The sequence below is a fragment of the Leucoraja erinacea genome, chromosome 28, assembly GCF_028641065.1.
Source record: "Leucoraja erinacea ecotype New England chromosome 28, Leri_hhj_1, whole genome shotgun sequence".
In the NCBI taxonomy this organism is placed as follows: Eukaryota; Metazoa; Chordata; class Chondrichthyes; order Rajiformes; family Rajidae; genus Leucoraja; species Leucoraja erinaceus.
This window is the reverse complement of record NC_073404.1, coordinates 23599513-23619625: the sequence shown is the minus strand read 5'-3', so window position 1 is coordinate 23619625 and position 20113 is coordinate 23599513. Positions and strand designations below refer to the sequence as shown.

Sequence of the window (20113 nt, the reverse complement as noted above, 5' to 3'; positions counted from 1 at the left end):
AGTTGGAGTCGGTTGATGTAGGTGGAGCTGATGCCAAGGAGAAGTGAGTTGCAGTAGTCCAGTCGGGGAGATGAAGGCATGGATGAGTCTTTCAGCAGCGGGAGGTGTGAGAGAGGGTCTGATTTTGGCGATGTTGCGGAGGTGAAAGAAGGAGGTTTTAATGACATTGCGGATGTGAGGCTCAAGGGAGAGGGTGGAATCAAAGGGTAATCGCTAGTTACCTTGGCTCGGCAGGCCGGAAGGTCTGTTTCCATGCTGTATCTCTAAAGTCTAGAGATCTCTAAAGATGCATTGGTGATAATTTTCCAGTGTTCTATAGATTCAGGATCAATTCCTCTGGATTGGAGGGTAGCTAATGTTATCCCACTTTTTAAGAAAGGCAGGAGAGAGAAAACAGGGAATTATAGACCAGTTAGCCTGACATCAGTGGAGGGGAAGATGCTGGAGTCAATTATAAAAGATGAAATAGCGGCACATTTGGATTGCAGTAACAGGATCGGTCCGAGTCAGCATGGATACCTCACATTTATCCACATTAAACTTCATGGTGTCTGTACATATATTCTTTTCTGTTTTCTGTTGCTCCAGCAACCTAACCTACTAATTTTAGACTCCCATTCATTTTATATTCATACTCATTTGCGTTTGTCAGCACTGGGCATGTACACGCTCGAGTTTAGAAGAATTAGGGGGGACCTCATTGAAACATACAGAATAGTGAAAGGCTTGGATAGAGTGGATGTGGACAGGATGTTTCCTCTTGTGGGAGAGTCTCAGACTTAAATGATTTTCTCAGGAGTCTCAGAATTAAAGGAATTTATTTTAGGAAGGAGATGAGGAGGAATTTCTTTAGTCAGAGGGTGGTGAATCTGTGGAATTCTTTGCCACAGAAGGCTGTGGAGGCCATCAGTGGATATTTTTAAGTCAGAGATAGATATATTCTTGATTTGTACAGGTGTCAGGGGTTATGGGGCGAAGGCAGGAGAATGGGGTTTGGAAGACGAGCCATGATTGAATGGCGGAGTAGACTTGATGGGCTGATGGCCTAATTCCACTCCTATTCCTTATGACCTTATACTCTATGAATTCATTCAATCGTTTTAGTTTTGTTTGTAGTCTGTGTCTTTTTGATTATAGTTTGTGTCACTACATGGCTTATTACTGTAAAGATGTTATTGAAAAGAACTATCTATCTTTTTCACAAAAGAATAGTTTCGTCCCTGTCCCACTTTCCCGAGTTACTCACGAATTCTCCCGATTTTTCCCCTTGATTCAAACTCGGAGAATGTCCGTAGCGAGGCCGTAGGAGTCCGTAGATATATAGTAGCGGCTCGTAATGCCAGCTGCGTAGGTACTCAGGGCATCAGGTAAGTCGGGACGTTTTTTCAACTTGTTGAAAAATGTCCACGAGTAAAAAAAATAAAAAAATAAAAAATAGCCCCGAGTACCTACGGCTGGCTATTACCGTAATTCTCCGAGTTTGAATCAAGGGGAAAACTCGGGAGAATTCGTGAGTAACTCGGGGAAGTGGAACAGGCCCTTAACTCAGGAAGTCAGGCAGCATCTCCACAGAATAAGAGTCTTCAGTCTTTCTGTAGACTTCGTCAGTCTAAATCAGGGTCTCGACCCAAGACATCACCTATCTGTGTTCTCCAGACATGACCTATCAAGTTACTCCAGCACTTTGTGCATTAACCAGCATCTGCAGTTCTTTGTTTCTCCATCTTACTGTTATTGTTCTATTCTATCCACAGTTACTCACTTCAGTGTCAGTGCACTAACAACAAATGACACCCGAGAAGCACGAGGACCGAATGCCCACAAGATATCAGGGTTAGAACGGAGCCAGGAGAAAAGCCAGGAAGGATCCAAAGACCATCTGCTTGTGCTTGCTGTGGCCAAGGAGCCTGCTCCCCAGGCTCAGAGCCAATCCCAACCCCAACCACTACCGCAACCACAGTCCCAAATAAAACACTGCTCCCCACTTCCAGTGCAGACTCAGCTGGCACTGATTCTGCCCCACTCTCAGCCGAAGGCCTCAGCGCCATCCCAGGCTCCAGCCCTCGGCCAAACCCAGTCGCAGCCCCTCCTTCCGTCCCAGACCCTCCTCCCTTCCCTGCCGCTCCTCTCTTCCCAGCCTCACCATCCATCGCAGCCCCTCCTGCCGACCCAGTCTGTGCCCGTCCCACAACCCCAACCTCAGCCCCAATCCCGACCTCAGCCCCCAGCCCAGGTCCAGCATCAAACCCCCCAGCACCAGCCCCACACTCCCCAGCATCAGTCTCACCCTCACCCTCACCCTCAGCCGCCATCTCCAGCCCAGCCACTCCTTCAGGCTCAGCTTCCATCTCGACCAACATCTCGCAACCTCCCGCAATCTCTGTCAGTCTACAGCAGCAGCCTGAGCCTGAATAGCATAAGGTGAGTCTTTGAAATTGTTGTAATTCTTTGTGTGTGTGTGTGTGTGTGTGTGTGTGTGTGTGTGTGTGTGTGTGTGTGTGTGTGTGTGTGAGCGAGAGTGTGTATGTGTGTGAGTGTGTGTGTGTAATGGTGTGTGTGTGTGTGTGCTGTGAGTGTGTGTGTTTGTGTGTGTGTGTGTGCTTGTGTGTGTGTGTGTGTGTGTGTGCTGAAGATGCGAGCGAAATGCCGACACACCAGAAAAGCTCCAGCAAGCGAATGTCCTCATTGCAAACTCCCATTCCCTTTATACTCAGCGTCTGTATGAATTCAGCATTAGGTGCTGTCTGAATAATCAGCCGTGAGGCATTCATATTCGATATGTTCGTACATGAGGCACATGGGAGAATTGTTTTATCTCAGCTATATACAGGATATGATGTAAAAAACGTTGGGGGTTGAGCAGGAGACAGACCTCGGATGATTTTGGGCGGGTTCCCAGTTGCGCGACAGGTTGTCCAAGCCTGCTGTTGGTGTTTGGCCATGGCTTGTCGGGGAGATTCTGCTGCCATGCACGGCTCACCGGCAGCTTTAGAATATATTCACCAGGACCAAATTTCTTTAGTCAGAGGGTGGTGAATGTGCAGAATGAGTTGCCACAGAAGGCTACGGAGACCAAGTCAGTGGATATTTTTGAGGCAGAGATAGATAGATTCCTGATTAGTGCAGGTGTCAGAGGTTATGGGGAGAAGGCAGGAGAATGGAGTTAGGAGGGAGAGATAGATCAGCCATGTTTGAATGTCGGAGTAGACTTGATGGACCGAATGGCTTAATTTTTTATGACCTTATGAGAGTTTTTTTTTATTTTTTTTTAATTATTAAGGGCTTGGACACGCTAGAGACAGGAAACATGTTCCCGATGTTGGGGGAGTCCAGAACCAGGGGCCACAGTTTAAGAAAAAGGGGGTAGGCCATTTAGGACTGAGATGAGGAAAAACTATTTCACCCGGAGAGTTGTGAATTTGTGGAACTCTCTGCCTCAGAAGGCAGCGGAGGCCGATTCACTGGATGCATTCAAAGGAGAGTTGGATAGAGCTCTTAGGGCTAGAGGAAACAAGGGATATGGGGAGAAGGCAGGAATGGGGTACTCATTGTGGATGATCAGCCATGATCACATTGAATGCCAGTGCTGGCTCGAAGGGCCGAATGGCCTACTGCTGCACCTATTTTCTATGTTTATGTTTATATTTTAGAGATACAGTGCGGAAACAGGCCCTTCGGCCCACCGAGTCTGTGCCGACCAGCGATCCCCGCACATTAACATTATCCTACACAACCCAGTGACAATTTACATTGGGCCTGTTACCATGTTGTATCTCTAAAACTAAAAACTAGTGGGATATTGGCCACATGCAGGCAGGTGGGACTTGTGTGGATGGGACATGCTGGCCGGGATGGGCAAGATGGGTTCGACGCTGTAAGAACCTGTGACTCTGCATGACTCTAATTTAAATGGCAGTGTGACCTGTGCAGGAGTCAGGGGCTATGTGGACACGGCCCGTGGTATTTGTTTATTGATGTTATTTGTGCTTTCTGTCCCTCTGCCTCTTTCCTCAGCAGCAGCAGAAGCAGCACTCCAGTCAAGCCTCAAGCGCCCCCTGTGCACGTCGCCCATCATCCGCCCGCTCCCAGCTTCTCCTTGCCCCTGGGGGCCCACAATACGTCCCACACCTTCACTCCGAGTCTGCAGCCTGCCAACCACTCGCACCACCCCACCATGTTTGCCCCTCACACGGCCCTGCCACCACCCCCTCCGCTGACATCAAGTGCACTTCAGGTTCAAGGGCATCCTGCCGGCACTGGGTATTCTGGTAAGTGGCATTCTTCCTGGCAGTCCCCCTTCTGCAGTTTGCCCCCCTAGCCAATACACTTGACAATGAAACATACTTGACTCTCTTCAAGGAGTTACTTCTTTGTTGGTTGTATTTTTGCTTTAATGATGGTGTTTGGAGCACTAATTGATTGGGGTTCATAATAAGCAAGAGGCCTCTGTGCTTTCTTGCTATGGCATTGTGCCCACCACAACCAGAACTACCATCTACACCTCTTTGATGACTATCCTTGATCGGACTTTGTGTGTAGGAAAGAACTGCAGATGCTGGTTTAAATCAAAGATAGACACAAAATGCTGGTGTAACTCAGTGGGACAGGCAGCATCTCTGGAGCGAAGGAATGGGCGGCCTTTCAGACTGAAGAACCGTCTCAACCCGAAACATCACCCATTCCTTCTCTCCAGAGACGCCGCCTGTCCCGCTGAGTTACTCCAGCATTTTGTGTCTTATCTTGATCGGTACTCTGCTTGGCTTTACCTTGCACTAGACGTTGTTCCCTTATCATGTATCTGCACACTGTAAATGGATAGATTGTAATTGTGCGTTGTCTTTCTGCTGACTGAAAAGCTTTCCAATGTACACCCGGTTCACGTGACAGTAAACTGAACTGGACTGGACAGTGCGTGGCTCTTCACAGTGTCTCTCTCTCTCTGTCTCCCGCAGAGCAAGAACTTCTGCGGCAGGAGCTGAACACCAGGTTTTTGGCCTCGCAGAGTGCTGACCGGGGGGCTTCGCTGGGACCACCACCCTACATGCGGGCGGAGTTCCACCAGCACCAGCACCAGCACACCCACCAGCACACCCACCAGCACACGTTTGCGCCATTTCCGCACGCCATCCCGCCGACGGCCATCATGCCAACACCGGCACCGCCCATGGTGCGTACCCAAGGCAGAAATGTGAGGATAAGTAGACAACCACAAACCCATTCCTCTTGCTTCACTCATGCCTGTGCTCCTTGTGAGACACCATCACTGTTTATTGCCTGCAGACCCAAGTCTGTTTGCGACAACCATTATCTACGCAATTATTAGCCGGCATGAAAACGTTGTTTCTGTGGCAATAATAAGAGTGATTGATAATGAGCTCCCCCTTCTCAGCTTTCTTCAAATATATTGTTTTAAATTTAAGGTTGAGGAGCAATGAACTGTGCGCTCGTAAGTGCTCCTCGTCAATTCTGAATGAATATCGGGTATTTGGACTTGCACTGATCACAATCGTCCAACCCTTGGATTAATGGGTTTGAACATCAGGCCAGATCTGCAGCAGCAGTTGCTTGAGTACCTCAGAGGGCAGAATGTTGAGGCAACATAGTTTGTGCAAGGTTTCAACCATGCGTCTCGAGGGTCATATAAGCTCATCCATGCACCAAGGTGCCAGGGGGTTCCAATGGCAACATCTACTGCCACTCTATCTGCACCTTGAGTTTCTCAGGAAGAAAAGCCGAGGCTCACATGTGTAAATTGCCAATAATGTTCTGAATCAGTAGAATCGTGAAGTATTTCTACCCAGGGAAGCCAAATGTAGCAGAGGGGTGGGCTGCTTGCAGTGTACCAGAGATGGGCTAGATGGTACCTAATATGTCCCTCAGGTTTGCCTATCCCCACTGTAATGGGGGGGATAATCCAAATGATTGGCAAGGACTTCATTAAAAATACAGCACTGACAGTGGCCTGAGGGATTTGTGCTTTAGACAGCCTTGCCCTCTCACACAGAAGATATCACAAGATTTGCAACGTACTGTATTTCATTACGATAGAGAAGGAGGCCATTATAGAACATTAGATCATAAGATCATGTGATAGGAGTAGAATTAGGCCATTCGGCCCATCAACTCTACTCTGCCATTCAATCATGGCTGATCTATCCCTCCCTCCTAACCCCATTCTCCTGCCTTCTTCCCATAACCCCTGACACCCACAGCCCAAATCTAAACCAGGTCACAGACACACGCCCCACGACTTCCCCCTGTTACTTACTCACCCGCATTCCCATCAACTCCTCTTGGATGTTATCGTCCACCTGCTCGGTGTGGCGAAATTTACAGTCTCAAATTAACTGACCGACCCGCATACTTTGGAGATATGCGAGGACATTAGAGCACCCAAGGGAAGCCCGAACAATCACTTGAAGAAAGCACAAGTTCCACTCAGACAGAACAAGATGGAAGCTGGGTTGCTGGAGCTCAGAGAAAGAGCAGCAAAAGCTAAAAATGGAGAACTTTTAGGAGAGAACCTCTCCTCAGTTGACCAACTCATACCCCAGTTGCCTTTCTCCACATAAATGAATGGATATCCATTGGTAAAACTCCAACGAGTCATTTAGTGCAGCTTAAGCTTATTTTACATCCTTCTCTTCCCTGTGGCTGAGGAGGTGCCTTTTCTCAGCTAGGCCTGGGCATTGGGGTAGTGAGGATCCGACAGTGCAGGAAGGATCTGACTGGGAGGGCTCCCCTCACCGCCAGCCAAGCCAGGTCTTGGTGCTTGTTGGTGAGCTCTGGCGATGAGGCACTTCGCCAGAGAAGCTGGGCAGTCTGCCCTGGGAAGCACGCCACAGGATCCACGGAGTCATTTCCCTGCAGTGCCCGCAGGACGTTCCATGCTGACTGACCCACTGCCTGATGGACCTATGGTCAAAGGTGTTTTTCTGCGGTCCGCTTGCTGAGGGGCTCAACATGGGGGTCAAATTAATGACGATGTTTCGACAATGTCGCTTCAGGTTCGGTGTGGCGTGTTGTTTTCTATGGAGCCTGGGGGTCACAGCAAGAGCCAATGCATATTTGCTGACCATAACTTCTCTTACATGCTTTGATTCCTTTGCAGTTTGAGAAATACCCGACAAAAGTCGACCCTTTCTACCGACACAGTGTGAGTGAACTCACCATTACACCAAGCTCGCTCCACCCTTGAAGCACTGTGTAAATTTAAACCTCAGCCTGAGAGCTCTCGTCTTATTGCTCATGAATGCACTAATTAGAAGAGGGCTATTTTGTTCACAGCTTGTCGAGGACATTCTGCTGGCACTATTTACGTGGCAGCAGATGGTTGCCGCGTTAGTTTGGATGCTGGGTCAAAAACGTGTTCATTTAAGTAACGGAATGAGCAAAGCAGTATTATTTGGGGGAAGTCAGAGTACTCTCTGTATAAAAACAAAATGATGTGCCTTCAATGGTTTTGAACTGTAAACAGAATAGTTGTGCAGGTTAGGCAGCTGCTGTGGAGAGGGAATGAGATCTCATGTTTCACTTTAATGGCCATTTAGTTGTTCTGTTCTGTAAAAATACTTTTCGGATAATTTCATATTTCATTGAAATTGGAATTGAGCAGGAAGTCTGTGGCGTTGACTGAAATGTGCAGGGAAATTAATGCCTCGGGGGTTAATACTGTATTTTCCCCCTTCCTCTTCTTCCTTCTTTCACAAAGGGTGGCGATTACATTGAACAAGCTGCCAGAGGAGGTTGTTGAGGCAGTGACTATCACAACGTTTAAGAAACAGTGAGACAGATACATGGATAGAACAGGTTTGGAGGGATAGGGGCCAAATGCAGGCAAGTGGGACTAGTGTAGCTGGGACATGTTGGTCGGTGTGGGCAAGTTAGGCCAAAGGGCCTGATTCTGCACTCTCACTCTACAACTCCCAGACCAATGGTACAAAGACTTTAGAGAGGACTTTTAAAATATATTTGGACAGATATTTGTGAAATCTGTCTGTCCAAATATATTTGGACAGATTTCTATTGGAGGATAACAAAAACTGAGTTCAGATGCAGCTGTGTTAGCTTGGGAGCAGCTGAAGATGTCTTTGGATGTTTACAGATCACTTTTGAAGATCAGTAAGTGACCAATGATTAATAGGGCCATTGGAAGTGCTCACTAGCAGAATAGAAAGTTGCCACTTGAATTCTGCACTATTTCAGGATTACTGGACCTGCATGTTTAATTTGGATAAAACTAAACTATCATTGAGCAAAAAGGATAAGCATTGTTTGTGGATAAATGCATGTGGTGCTGTGGTGAAACACACTGGTTTCAGCAACAGTTCCTTCAGAAGATTGAGTATAGAAGTTGGGAAGTCATGTTGCAGTTGTATAAGACGCTGGTGAGACCGCATTTAGAATATTGTGTTCAGTTCTGGGCACCATGTTGTAGGAAAGATATTGTCAAGCTTGAAAGGGTTCAGAGAAGATTTACGAGGATGTTGCCAGGACTAGAGGGTCTGAGCTATCGGGAGAAGTTGAGTAGGCTGGGTCTCTATTCCTTGGAGCGCAAGAGGATGAGGGGTAATCTTATAGAGGCGTACGAAATCTTGCGAAGAATTGATCAGGTAGATGCACAGAATCTCTTGCCCAGAGTGGGGGAATCATAGGACCAGAGGACATAGGTTTGAGGTGAAGGGGAAAATATTTAATAGGATTCTGAGGGGTAACTTTTTCACACAAAGTGTGGTGGTTGTATGGAACAAGCTGCCTGAGGAGGTAGTTCAGGATAGGACTATCCCGACATTTAAGAAACAGTTAGACAGGTATATGGACAGGACTGGTTTAGTGGTATATGGACCAAACACAGGCCAGTGGGACTAGTGTAGCTGGGACATGTGGGCCGGTGTGGGCAAGTTGGGCTGAAGGGCCTGTTTCCACACTGTATCACACTTATGACTCTTAAGATTTAGCATTTGAGTGTGGAAGAGGACAATTCTTACTGCCAGTTGCTGGTCAGTGACATACTGTAGACTGGAAGTAATGTGCAGGTGGCTCATTATTGACTCCCATCTTGACTTATCAACCAATAACCAACATTTGCTTGTAGGTGAGGAATTTCCAAGTTGAACAAAGGGTCAGATGGCAACTAATATCTACAGAAGGGCACCTTTGCATAAAGCAATGATTCTAGATGAAACAAGGGGATATTGTGGGAGGATTAGCTGAAGAACATTCTTTGAGAGAGTCACGATCCAGCAATTTAGTGCAAATATTATTGGGTAAATTTCTGGCAATTAGATTTTGACAAGTTTAGTCCAGACTTTCTGTGCAGATATTCATCAAGGTCTTTATAGGATACTAACCATTATGTTTTATAATTATCATCATTAATAAACCAACACATTAGGATGTTGCACAATCCAACTTGGATGCCAGGTGTGTTTTATATCCTGTATAATGGTTAAAGGAGAATTGATGTAGCTTATGTTTAACAGGACATCCTTGTTGTCAGGCTCTCTGTTACAGAATATTTCCAGGCACATTTTGTTGTAATGAGTGAATTGGCCAAGAAATAATTGCAAGTAAAATGGATCAGGAACCAATAATTTCTCCAACACATAATGTTCATGTCCTTTGTTTCGTTTTTAGTGTAGTTTAGAGATACAGTGTGGAAACGTGCCCTTGGGCCCACCGAGTCCACCCCGGCCCACCGTCAAACCCATATACTAGTTCTAACCTACACACTCAGGACAATTTACAGAAGCCAATTAACCTACAAACTTGCACGGCATTGGAATGTGGGAAGAAACCCGGAGTATCCTGAGAAAACCCACGCAGTCATAGGGAGAACGTACAAGCTCTGTCCAGACAGCACCCGTAGTCAGGATTGAACCCGGGTCTCTGGCGCTATGAATTGTCCATTTGCACCAGTCATTTAAATTGAGAGCAGACACAGGGGAAGGATGGTGCTCGTGGTGCTCATCATTTAACACGTTGTGCAATTTAATTCATATCAGAGCCCTGCCTTGAGAACCCATATCCTTTGTGATGATTTAAACAGCCTGGATCTGAAAGGCACATTGAAATTCCCTTGAACTAATCACAACGGACAGATGTATAAAGGCCACAATCTATTTCCTGGGCTGAATCCAATCAAGTTCCTATTTTAACTTGCATTCCTCCACGGCTTCTTGTCTCAGTATGATTTTTTTTTGTGAAGAATCAAAATTAAATCCTTTGTCACCACTGAAGTGTTTTTAAGTGGCACGCTGAGCTTTGCTGATGTCTGCCAGCTTTGAATCGAGCCATTAGAAGTCTTAACAAAGCAACAAGCATCCATCACCAGCACACTTGGACTTGGTGCTGGATTCAGTTTGAATATGGAGCAGAGGAGGCCCAGTTAAAAAGTTGTGAGAGAAGTTGGGTTTGTGATATATAAGCTCTTCCCGATTGTGAAACAAAGGAATAAAGTGGACGTTTACAGGAAAGTAAGAACAGATTTTGCACAGTGACTGGCTGAGAGAAAAGAAGGCTGAAGATTAGGCTTTCGGGTAGAGTAAATGTGCGGGGATCGCTGGGCACTGCGTAGTCGGTGGGCCCAAGGGCCGTTTCCGCGCTGTATCTCTAAACTAAACTAAACTAAACTCATTTGGCCATGTAAGAGCTATTGGTGTTTTTCTGGTCCATTGGATGGTTAGCGAGTCCCAGTGTTGGGTTCTGGAAGTTTATATCTAGCTAGGAAAATGGAAAGAAGGGGAATAACTTGACAAGTCTGGGATCTCTTCAGATTCACTGAATGAGAGCAGGAGGTCAGTGCTGTCAGGCTAGGATTGAAAACAATGAGCATACAAAGAAAATTATGTCTATACCTTGCTGATAATCTCATCATCAGGTTACCGATTAAGAAATTGACACATTGAATGATGTTCTCCCGATTTGACAAAACGGCAAGGCTTTCCTCGATCGTTCGAAATCTGATTGGGTTCCTTGTTTTACACAAACAAATAGGGTTGTTGCGCACCTGAGATCTCACTTTACAGACAGTGCTTCAAGGGTTTTTAATCATTGCTACCAGCTGCTCTTTGACTCTGCCACATTCATTAGTATCCACACAGCAGAGCTGTTTTGTTGCCTCATCCTCAAATCCCTTGCATCTAAAGCTTTGCTTGGTTGTTGGTGTGCTTCCATGCGACACACACGCACTCCACTAAGTTGCTGATCAGTTGCAGAGCTTACAAGTAGTAACGAGACGAAGCAGGTTAGCCGAGTGATGAAGCCAGTGCTCTCGGAAGCCCGTCTTGTGGCTTTGTCGATGAACGACCCACTCCCAAGTAAAATATAAAGGAACTTTTCAGAACTCACAACCTTTGTGCGCGATTTACCAATTTTGTTCTAACCGCACAAGTGTCCCACCTACTCTCTTGGATATCCTAACTGTACATTAAAAAATCTGCGTTAACCATATAAAATGGAACCCAGATGATATGTCCTTTGAACACATTTTCTAGATTTCAAATGAGTAGTAATCATCAGACTATTAGGTTTGGTCGAGATCTATCACTGAATGGAGAGAATTTAATTATCTCAAACATATTTATTTTTGTAACCCATGGTTTGCATTCCATTGTTTTACACACTTTACACCTGCAGCTCATCTAATCATCCAAAATGTCAAATTGTTAGTTAGGGAAGTATTGAACTTTGTTAGAATGAAATGAAGTGTTAAAGAGATTTCAGCAGGTTTTTTGTTAAATATATTGGGATGTCACAGAATAAAGAACATGATCTTCAGTTGGAAACAAAGCAAACAGTTCTTCTCTCGGCTTTATTATTGCTAGGGGTATTGAATATAAAGGGTCAGAAAGTTATGATGAGGCTCCGTTGGGCAATATCTGGAGTGTTGAATGCAGTCCTGGCGGCCCCATTATTACAGGCAAGATGTGGAGGCTTTGGAGAGGGTGAGGAGGAGCTTTACCAGAATGTTGCCAGGATTAGAGGGTTTCACCTACAGAGAGAGGATGGATAGACTTGGATTGCTTTTCTCTGGAATGTGAGAGGTTAATGGGAGACTTGATCGAAGTATATAAAATTATGAGAGGCATAGATAGGGTGGACAGTTTTTTTTTCTCTGGAATGTGAGAGGTTAATGGCAGACTTGATCAAAGTATATAAAATTATGGGAGGCATAGATAGGGTGGACAGTTTTTTTTCATATGAAGAAAGACTGGATAGACTCGGCTTGTACTCGCTAGAATTTTGAAGATTGAGGGAGGATCTTATAGAAACTTACAAAATTCTTAAGGGGTTGGACAGGCTAGATGCAGGAAGATTGTTCCCGATGTTGGGGATGTCCAGAACAAGGGGTCACAGTTTAAGGAAAAGGGGGAAATCTTTTAGGACCGAGATGAGAAAAACATTTTTCACACATCTCTGGAATCTCTGGAATTCTCTGCCACAGAAGGTAGTTGAGGCCAGTTCATTGGCTATATTTAAGAGGGAGTTGGATGTGGCCCTTGTGGCTAAAGGGATCAGGGGGTATGGAGGATATGGATAATCTACAGACAGATGAGATTAATTTAACAAAGTGTCCTGTTTAGTACAAGCATTGTGGGCCAGAGGGCCTGTTCCTATGCTGTATGTTCTACATTCAAGATTAATTTACAATCCACGATATGCATTGAGATTTTTTTTTTTTTTTAACAAAATCATTTGTAGCTATAATTCACTTTCACTCAAAGTTACTCTGAGAAAAGAATTGAAACTAATACAAAAATGAAACCGACCTTAGTGCCCACAAAGAACTGTTGGTAGTTTCTGAACTCAGAATCTTATGCTTTAATCTGCTCAAGATTTCTTCATCCTTCATTCAGTATAGGATCAAAAGGGAATAATGTGTCTGGTCAGACAACATTTTTCATATGCAAAACAGGATTGAGTTAGATTTCATTGAACCCCAGCTTCTGGTGATCACATCTGTTCAAAGTTAAGGGGCTGTCTAGTTTCAGTTTTACTGATAGGCCGTTCTTGGTGAAAGCTAATTTCAACATTACTTACTCAATACCCACTGCTTAATTTAGTTCATCGCAACATTAGATGCTTGTTGATGGAATCTGTGCATTCCACAATTTAAGAGGCTGTAACCCTCAACGTAAGGCATGGCTGGATTTCCTCGCTGGCTGTAGAGAAGAGGTTTCTTTACTTGGATGCAGTCAAAATATTTGATTTAATTCAGTTACTACTTCTAAGCTTAGATCTCCATGCCAATAATCAGTAACAGCCATACATTTTCTTTGCTGCTATTGCTGCTTTCCATTGCATTGGGTTTATCTGCAGAAGACATAACATATCTGCAGAAGACGCCACAAACTGCGCCTTGTTCTGGATAATGCTTGGATCTGGAATTAAGTCCAATGGTTGATCGTTCAACCAGGGTAAGGTTGATTAGGCTGTAAAAAAAATTTCCATTAGTCTTGTGTTCCAATAATATTTGTTGGGTCCACAGATTAAGATTAATTTCAGACGGGAACAAGCATAGATTATCAGAACAAAGATGGTTGCCACACACAGTTGAAACGTACTACATGTCATAACTCTGTCAGAACTGGACTAACACAGTTCTGGCTTCTTTACGTGGCTCAAATTCATTGTCAAACTGTAATATTTGATGGGTAAGTGGCCTCATGGATGAAATGAAATGAGCAAATTGAATGGCTGCCTTAAAATCCTAGAGGATATGGTTTTTGTAGATGAGGAAGTTAGGGCGGCACGGTGGCGCAGCGGTAGAGTTGCTGCCTCACAGCGCCAGAGACCCGGGTTCGATCCCGACTACGGGTGCTGTATGTACGGAGTTTGTACATCCTCCCGGTGACCTGCGTGGGTTTTCCCCAGTGCTCCGGTTTCCTCTCACACCCCAAAGATGTACAGGTCTGTAGGTCGATTGGCTCCGGTAAAGATTGTAAATTGTCCCTAGTGGGTGGGATGGTGCTAGTGTAGTGGGATTGTTGGTCTGCGTGGACTCGGTGGGGGCCGAAGGGCCTGTTTCTGCGCTGTATCTTTAAACTAAACTAAACTGACGCATTTGGAACGGTAAGTGATGGTTCTGGATAATTTTGCTTATGATAGTTCTTCTCATGCCCATTGGCCAACTCCCTCCATCCTTCTATGGAAGATACCACGTGAAAGCTAATATTTCCCTAAAGAAGAAGAAGAAAAATCTAAGGAGAGACTGTCGACTTGTACCTCTATGTGTCCAACACACAATTGTTGTTGGCAGAGTCTTTGGTACAGTTAAACGTCCATTGTTGACTCATTAACAGACCAAGCGTGGGTTATTAAATTAGAATCTTTAGCACTATTATTGAATCCTAATTCTCAGATGTTGTGTCTGATGCGGAACAAAATTGTTTTTTTTTGTTTAATCTCCATAAATTGCAGGTTCTCGCTCTCCTCATTACATGCATTGGTTGCTAATAATCCTTTCATATTGCATCTTCTGACAGGAACCGATTTCACCAGTGTTCTCTAAACTATGCTCCCCAGCCCACCGATCCTTTATCTGATCTACCATTCCTTTGCCATGGGATTCCCTAAACCAACTCTGTGGAGTAAGCTTGTTATTCGGGCCCTGTAAAAGAGTTTTAAAGCTGAAGCATCTGACCCATAACATGTGGAGTTGGGGCTGTTAGCTATTTTCTTTCATCTACAGTGTTTCGTTTTATACATGATGGTTAATAATTATAGTACCACCAGCGTGGTAAATCGAACCCTTTCAATTTTTACACACAGTGTTAATGCTTGAAATCATAAAATGTAAGCAAGGGATGATTCGAAGCTCAATCTTTTGATCTGTCTTTTCCAAAGAGATTTGAATGGACCCAGAATGGAGTAAGTTAACATATAGGAGACTTCACATACAGATTACAGACATGCCCCTTTAATCTGTGGAGGCAAATGTTTGGAAAATAAAGTTGACGTTGACCTAGCTTAGTTTTCCTGATCCCAGTGAATTTGGTCATAGATTTGCCATTGCTCCTGATGGAAACAAGATCAGGATTTGTGGAAATGGAAATGTTCTCAATCCCATTCCAGGGGAGAAATACTTGGGCAGAGCCATTTTACTTCCTGCAGATTCCATCTGAGTTTATGTCTGCTTTTGCTCCTAAGTGCATCTGAAATATCTTTCTTATGGAGCAATGTTCCCATTAAAAATATATATTAATATCCCTGGAAAGGACATGTGCCAAGGTTTCCATGTGAATAACGTCATTGCCAGGGACAGCATGCCGAGAGCTTAGACCCATAAAGGAGCTAATTCAAGAGCACAATATATCCTTGTGTTGGCTTATGTCAGTGCATGCTGCCATTAGCAACAGGAGGGAAATGTGGTGAAAGTCCACCATGTGTTTGCCTGTTTCGGATCAGCGGGCCAGTTTAGAAAGGATTTGTGGTGTTTGAGAATAGACACAAAATGCTGGAGTAACTCAGCGGGACAACGGTAAAATTAATCAGGTAGACGGTGAATGTAGTTGGAGAATGGGGGGGAGTGGCGGAGAGAGAGGGAAAGCAAGGGTTACTTGAAGTAGGATAAATCAATATTCATTGTCGTGTTTGAGGGCTCCACATTGGAGCCTGAGGATCGGTGGGCGCCCATTAGTTCTCCTTTCAGCCTTTGCAGCAGAAAAACAAAATATTCCATCTGCTTTGCCGATTGGCTTTTAAGATGCTGGTGAAATCGAATCCTGATTCAAAGAAACCTTTTCACGTTTTGAACTGAGCATGTGGCATTGCAGCAGAAGAGGTGCAAAATACTTTGCTCGCTGCGCTTAATTGTTGTATTCAGCAAACCTGAACCCTTCCTCCTTTTTTTCTTTTCCACAGTTGTTTCATTCCTACCCTCCATCCATGGCTGGAATTTCTCCAATGATTCCACCTACAGGTCCTTTTGGTTCTCTGCAAGGAGCATTTCAGCCGAAGGTAACCCTGACGTCCGTCCGTCCCTCTGCCAATATTTAATCATTATTTTTTTTTTGCTTTGCTTTCCGTGTTTCCGCTGTGTTGCTTCATCAATCATCGAATGCATGGGAAACGCTGTTGCTGAAGTGAGATCAAATCCTGGCACAGGGGGATAACTGAATCATTTCCACGTTGTGAACTAATTCTTCACTCCATCACCGTGGGGGGAAGAGATTTTGGTAAACTCTCCTTGTGGGCAGAAGGGCTTGTTTCTGCTCTGTGTTGTTCTATGTAATAATGCATCTTAAATTAATACCCCTCCGTTCACAAAGGTGGTCGGCTCAGGAACGCATTACTTGATCTCATCGATTACTGACTAATTCTGTGGAAAGCATTCTCATGATTGTCGGAACAAAATTGATAAATGCAATTAGAAGAAATCAATTTTAGAACTATTCCACTAGAATAGTCCATGGGATTTAGCCTCTTGACTGATAATTTCATTTCATGGTGAATTATGTGTGGCACAAGCAAATATTGCAGATGCATTCCAGCAATCTGGTGAGAAACAATGGATTTTTTGCAAGCAGCTTTTAGTCTCTAGTTATTATATTTCATTTTAAACACAGTGAGATTAACTGTGCTGTAAACTGCAGCAGCAGAGTTCCTGTCCTCCATTTTAAGCCAGTTTATTGAATCCCTGGCAAGAATTCTCTTGTGGGTGCCTCAGTAAACAAAGAGGAAAACCCATTATGTAGATCTGAATGGAGAATAGGGCTGTAAGTGTGTTATCCCACAGTGGATAATGGAATTTGTATTTAAGTGTAGTTTTAGTTTAGAGATACAGTGTGGAAACAGGCCCTTCGGCCCACCAAGTCCATGCCGACCACGATCACCCTTACACTATTTCTATACTACACCCTAGGGACAATTTACAGAAGCCAATTGTCCTACTTTTAATGTTAATTAAAATTAAAATCTTAATTAAAATTAACCAGAGCACCCGGGGAAAACCTGTGCGGTCACAGGGAGAACATACAAAGCTCCATACAGAGAGGACCCGTAGTCAGGATCGAACCTGGGTCTCTTGACACTATAAGGCAGCAACTCTACCGCTGCACCACCATGCCGCCCCTTTGTAGCGCAGCCTTTGAAAATCCAATGTTAAGAGGGGAACATGAGCAGTTCCATAGGTTGTTCCTGTTGGCTACAAGTCTGCAGCTATACTGTGCTCATTTTAATAGGGCAAACAGATGTGAAGCCAAAGAAAGGGTTGGTTCATATTTTGCCCGTGTCAGCAAGAAACAAAGATCGATGTAGCAGCTGAGGAACTGCTCAACGAGGCATTTATGCAAGCAGGATAAAAGCAAAGAGAAAATGGTGGTTGCGTCCACACAATCTGACATTTATTTGGACAGGCTCTGACAGAAAAACTACTAGATAGGAACTGGGAAATGTTTTAGAGATCACAAAGTTGGAAGAGCTTCCCTGACAGTGGGTTCACGTATTGATGGTGTGTAAACAAGGGTCAGCATGGACACGATGGGACGAAGGGCCTGTTCCTATGCTGTACTGTTCTACACAATTGTTTGTGGTGTCTGAAATGGGAAGGTGAAGACAAATGCTTGGGATAATGTTAATATAACAACCAAAGTTGGAGGAAAATCCTGTTGTTTCTTGGCAGGTTAAAATGGTGTGGAAATATAAGGTGCTGTTTTTCTACTCGGAAAATGGCTCTTTGTTCTCCGACAGTTGCCAGTCACGATTAAACATCTTGAAATGTCAGAAATGGTTATAGGCACGAAAGGCTGCGGTAACTCAGCGGGTCAGGCAGCATCTCTGGAGAAAAGGAATGGGTGTCGTTTTAGGCCGAGACCCTTCTTCCAGCTGAGAGTCGGGGGAAAGGGAAACAAGAGATGTAGGCGGTGATATAGAACAAATGAATGAAAGATACGCAAAAAGCAACGATGCCCACAAATGGTCCATTGTTTTTTAATGTGGGCCTGGTGTCAGGCATGGCTTTCTGATCTTCCACTTTAATAGGCTTTTCTATCTTCCTCCACAGACGTCCAATCCCATTGACGTGGCAGGAAGGCCTGGAGCTGTTCCCCATACCCTCCTGCAGAAAGACCCCAGGGTATTTATTGCGTGATTACTATAAAAACCACATCATCTATTTGATATTGGTGCCTTGAATAACCTATGTCTTTTATCTGCCATTTTGTCATGCTGTTAAGATAGGTACAACTATGTGGAAAACTAAATCCCTTGTATGTTGCAAAACATACTTGGCTAATAAATTATGATTACGATGAAATGTTTGATTGAACCAGCAAATTGACTGTAGAGGGAATGCAAGTCCAGGTATTTATATTTAAGTGTTAATTTTACCCAACCATAGTTTAATTTATAATTATCATGTTTCGAGGTACAGTGAACAGATTTTTGATGTGTGCTTTCCAGTCAAAGGAAAGACTCTATGAATGTACACTGACAAGCTGTCCACAGTTACAGGCTAAATGTTACAAAGTTTAGTGCAAGATAAAGTCAGATTAAAGATAGTTCTGAGGTCTCCAATGAGGTGAAGGGGAGGGGATCAGGACCGCACTCCAGCTGGTGAGAGGACCGTTCAGTTGCCTGATAACAGCCAGGGGGAAACTGTTCCTGAATCTGGAGTATGCGTTTTCCAACTTCTGTACCTCTTGCCCGATGGGAGAAGGGTGAAGAGGGAGTGACTGGGGTGAGAGTGGCCCTTGATTATGCTGGTGGCAGTGTGAAGTGTGGGTGGAGTCAATGGGTGGGAGTTTGCTTTTTGTGTGATGATCTGGGATACAGGCGTACACCCATGTTGCTAAATAGGAATAGCCAGGTGCACAGCATAATAGATGCAACACCTTTGTGAAGCCTCTGTATCTTATTTCAATGGTACAACTTAGGCATGGGCTTGATTAGTATTCTGCCTTTGCTTCATTTGAGACTTGCCAGGGTTGAAGGGACACCAGGGCAGGTTAAAGTCTGGGAGTTGACATACACAAGGAAGGTACGGTTGCTATTCCCAATTGTCTGCACTGTTTAATATTACGCACTAATTAGCGCTCATTATAGAATCTCGCTCCAAAGGTGCAGAAGGGCACACGGTGTGGGATTTGACAGTGTCACTCAATTAGAGGAGAAGCAGGGCGGTCTGAGAATTAAGAAAATCTCTTGGTGCAGAACAGGGGCGTCAGTGAATATCCAAAATGTGTTATACGTGTCAAGCCAATGCTTGGTTCTGTCTGAGGACAAAGGATATCTGCAGTGGTTACATTGCGCATTTTGCGAATTAAGATTCGTCATGGGGTGGGGGGGTACGAAGGAGCAGAGGCGTCAGAGACCCGGGTTCTGACTGCGGGTGCAGTCTGTACGGAGTTTGTACGTTCTCCCCGTGACCAGTGTGGGTTTTTTCCGGGTGCTCCAATTTCCTCCCACACTCCAAAGATGTACAAGTTTGTAGCTTAATCAGCTTGGTATAATTGTAAATTGCCTCTCGTGTGCGTAGAATAGTGTTAACGTGCGGGGATTGCTGGTCGGCCCGGACTCGATGGGCCAAAGGGCCTGTTTCTGCGGTGTGTCTAAACCAAACTAAACCATATGAGGTTGTGAAACCTAATGATTGGGAATAAGTTTCACTCAGTGGACTCAGCGGTAGCAACATATCCATGGGTGACAGTGGTCAGCTGGCCAGGCTTGTAACAGAAGGGTAAGAATTTAATTTCTTACACTTTGAACCAGCACATAAAAGGTTAAACTGGTATCACTCCCAGTATTTTATCAGTTCATATGTCACAGGAACAGAATTTGGCAATCCAGCCCATCAAGTCTACTCTGCCATTCAATCATGGCTGAACCATCTTTCCCTCTCAACCCCATTCTCCTGTCTTCTCCCCATAAGCGTTGACACCTGTACTAATCACGAACCTGGCAATCTCCGCTTTAAAAATACCCAGTGACTAGGCCTACACCGCTGTCTGTGGCAGTGAATTCCACAGGTTCACCATCCTCTGACTAAGAAAGTGCCTACCTCTTCTCCTTTCACAGAGAGATCAGTTCGGTTGCAGCCGTCTTTATTCAGGCAACTTTGAATGTCTTATTCATCTTATTGCACTGATTTGAATGAGGCACTGAAGTAGCAGAC

The 20113-nt window shown here is 44.6% G+C and overlaps 1 protein-coding gene across 1 annotated transcript in view; it reads left to right on the top strand.

Annotated features, from left to right (window-relative positions):
- The window catches only part of auts2a (activator of transcription and developmental regulator AUTS2 a), a 946702-nt gene that overhangs the window by 892400 nt on the left and 34189 nt on the right, over positions 1–20113 (top strand). Inside the window, exons 10-15 of the mRNA XM_055657423.1 lie at positions 1755–2421; positions 4015–4268; positions 4953–5167; positions 7112–7156; positions 15865–15960; positions 18005–18076. Coding sequence (XP_055513398.1) covers positions 1755–2421; positions 4015–4268; positions 4953–5167; positions 7112–7156; positions 15865–15960; positions 18005–18076 — 1349 coding nt within the window. The remainder of the gene's footprint in view (positions 1–1754; positions 2422–4014; positions 4269–4952; positions 5168–7111; positions 7157–15864; positions 15961–18004; positions 18077–20113) is intronic.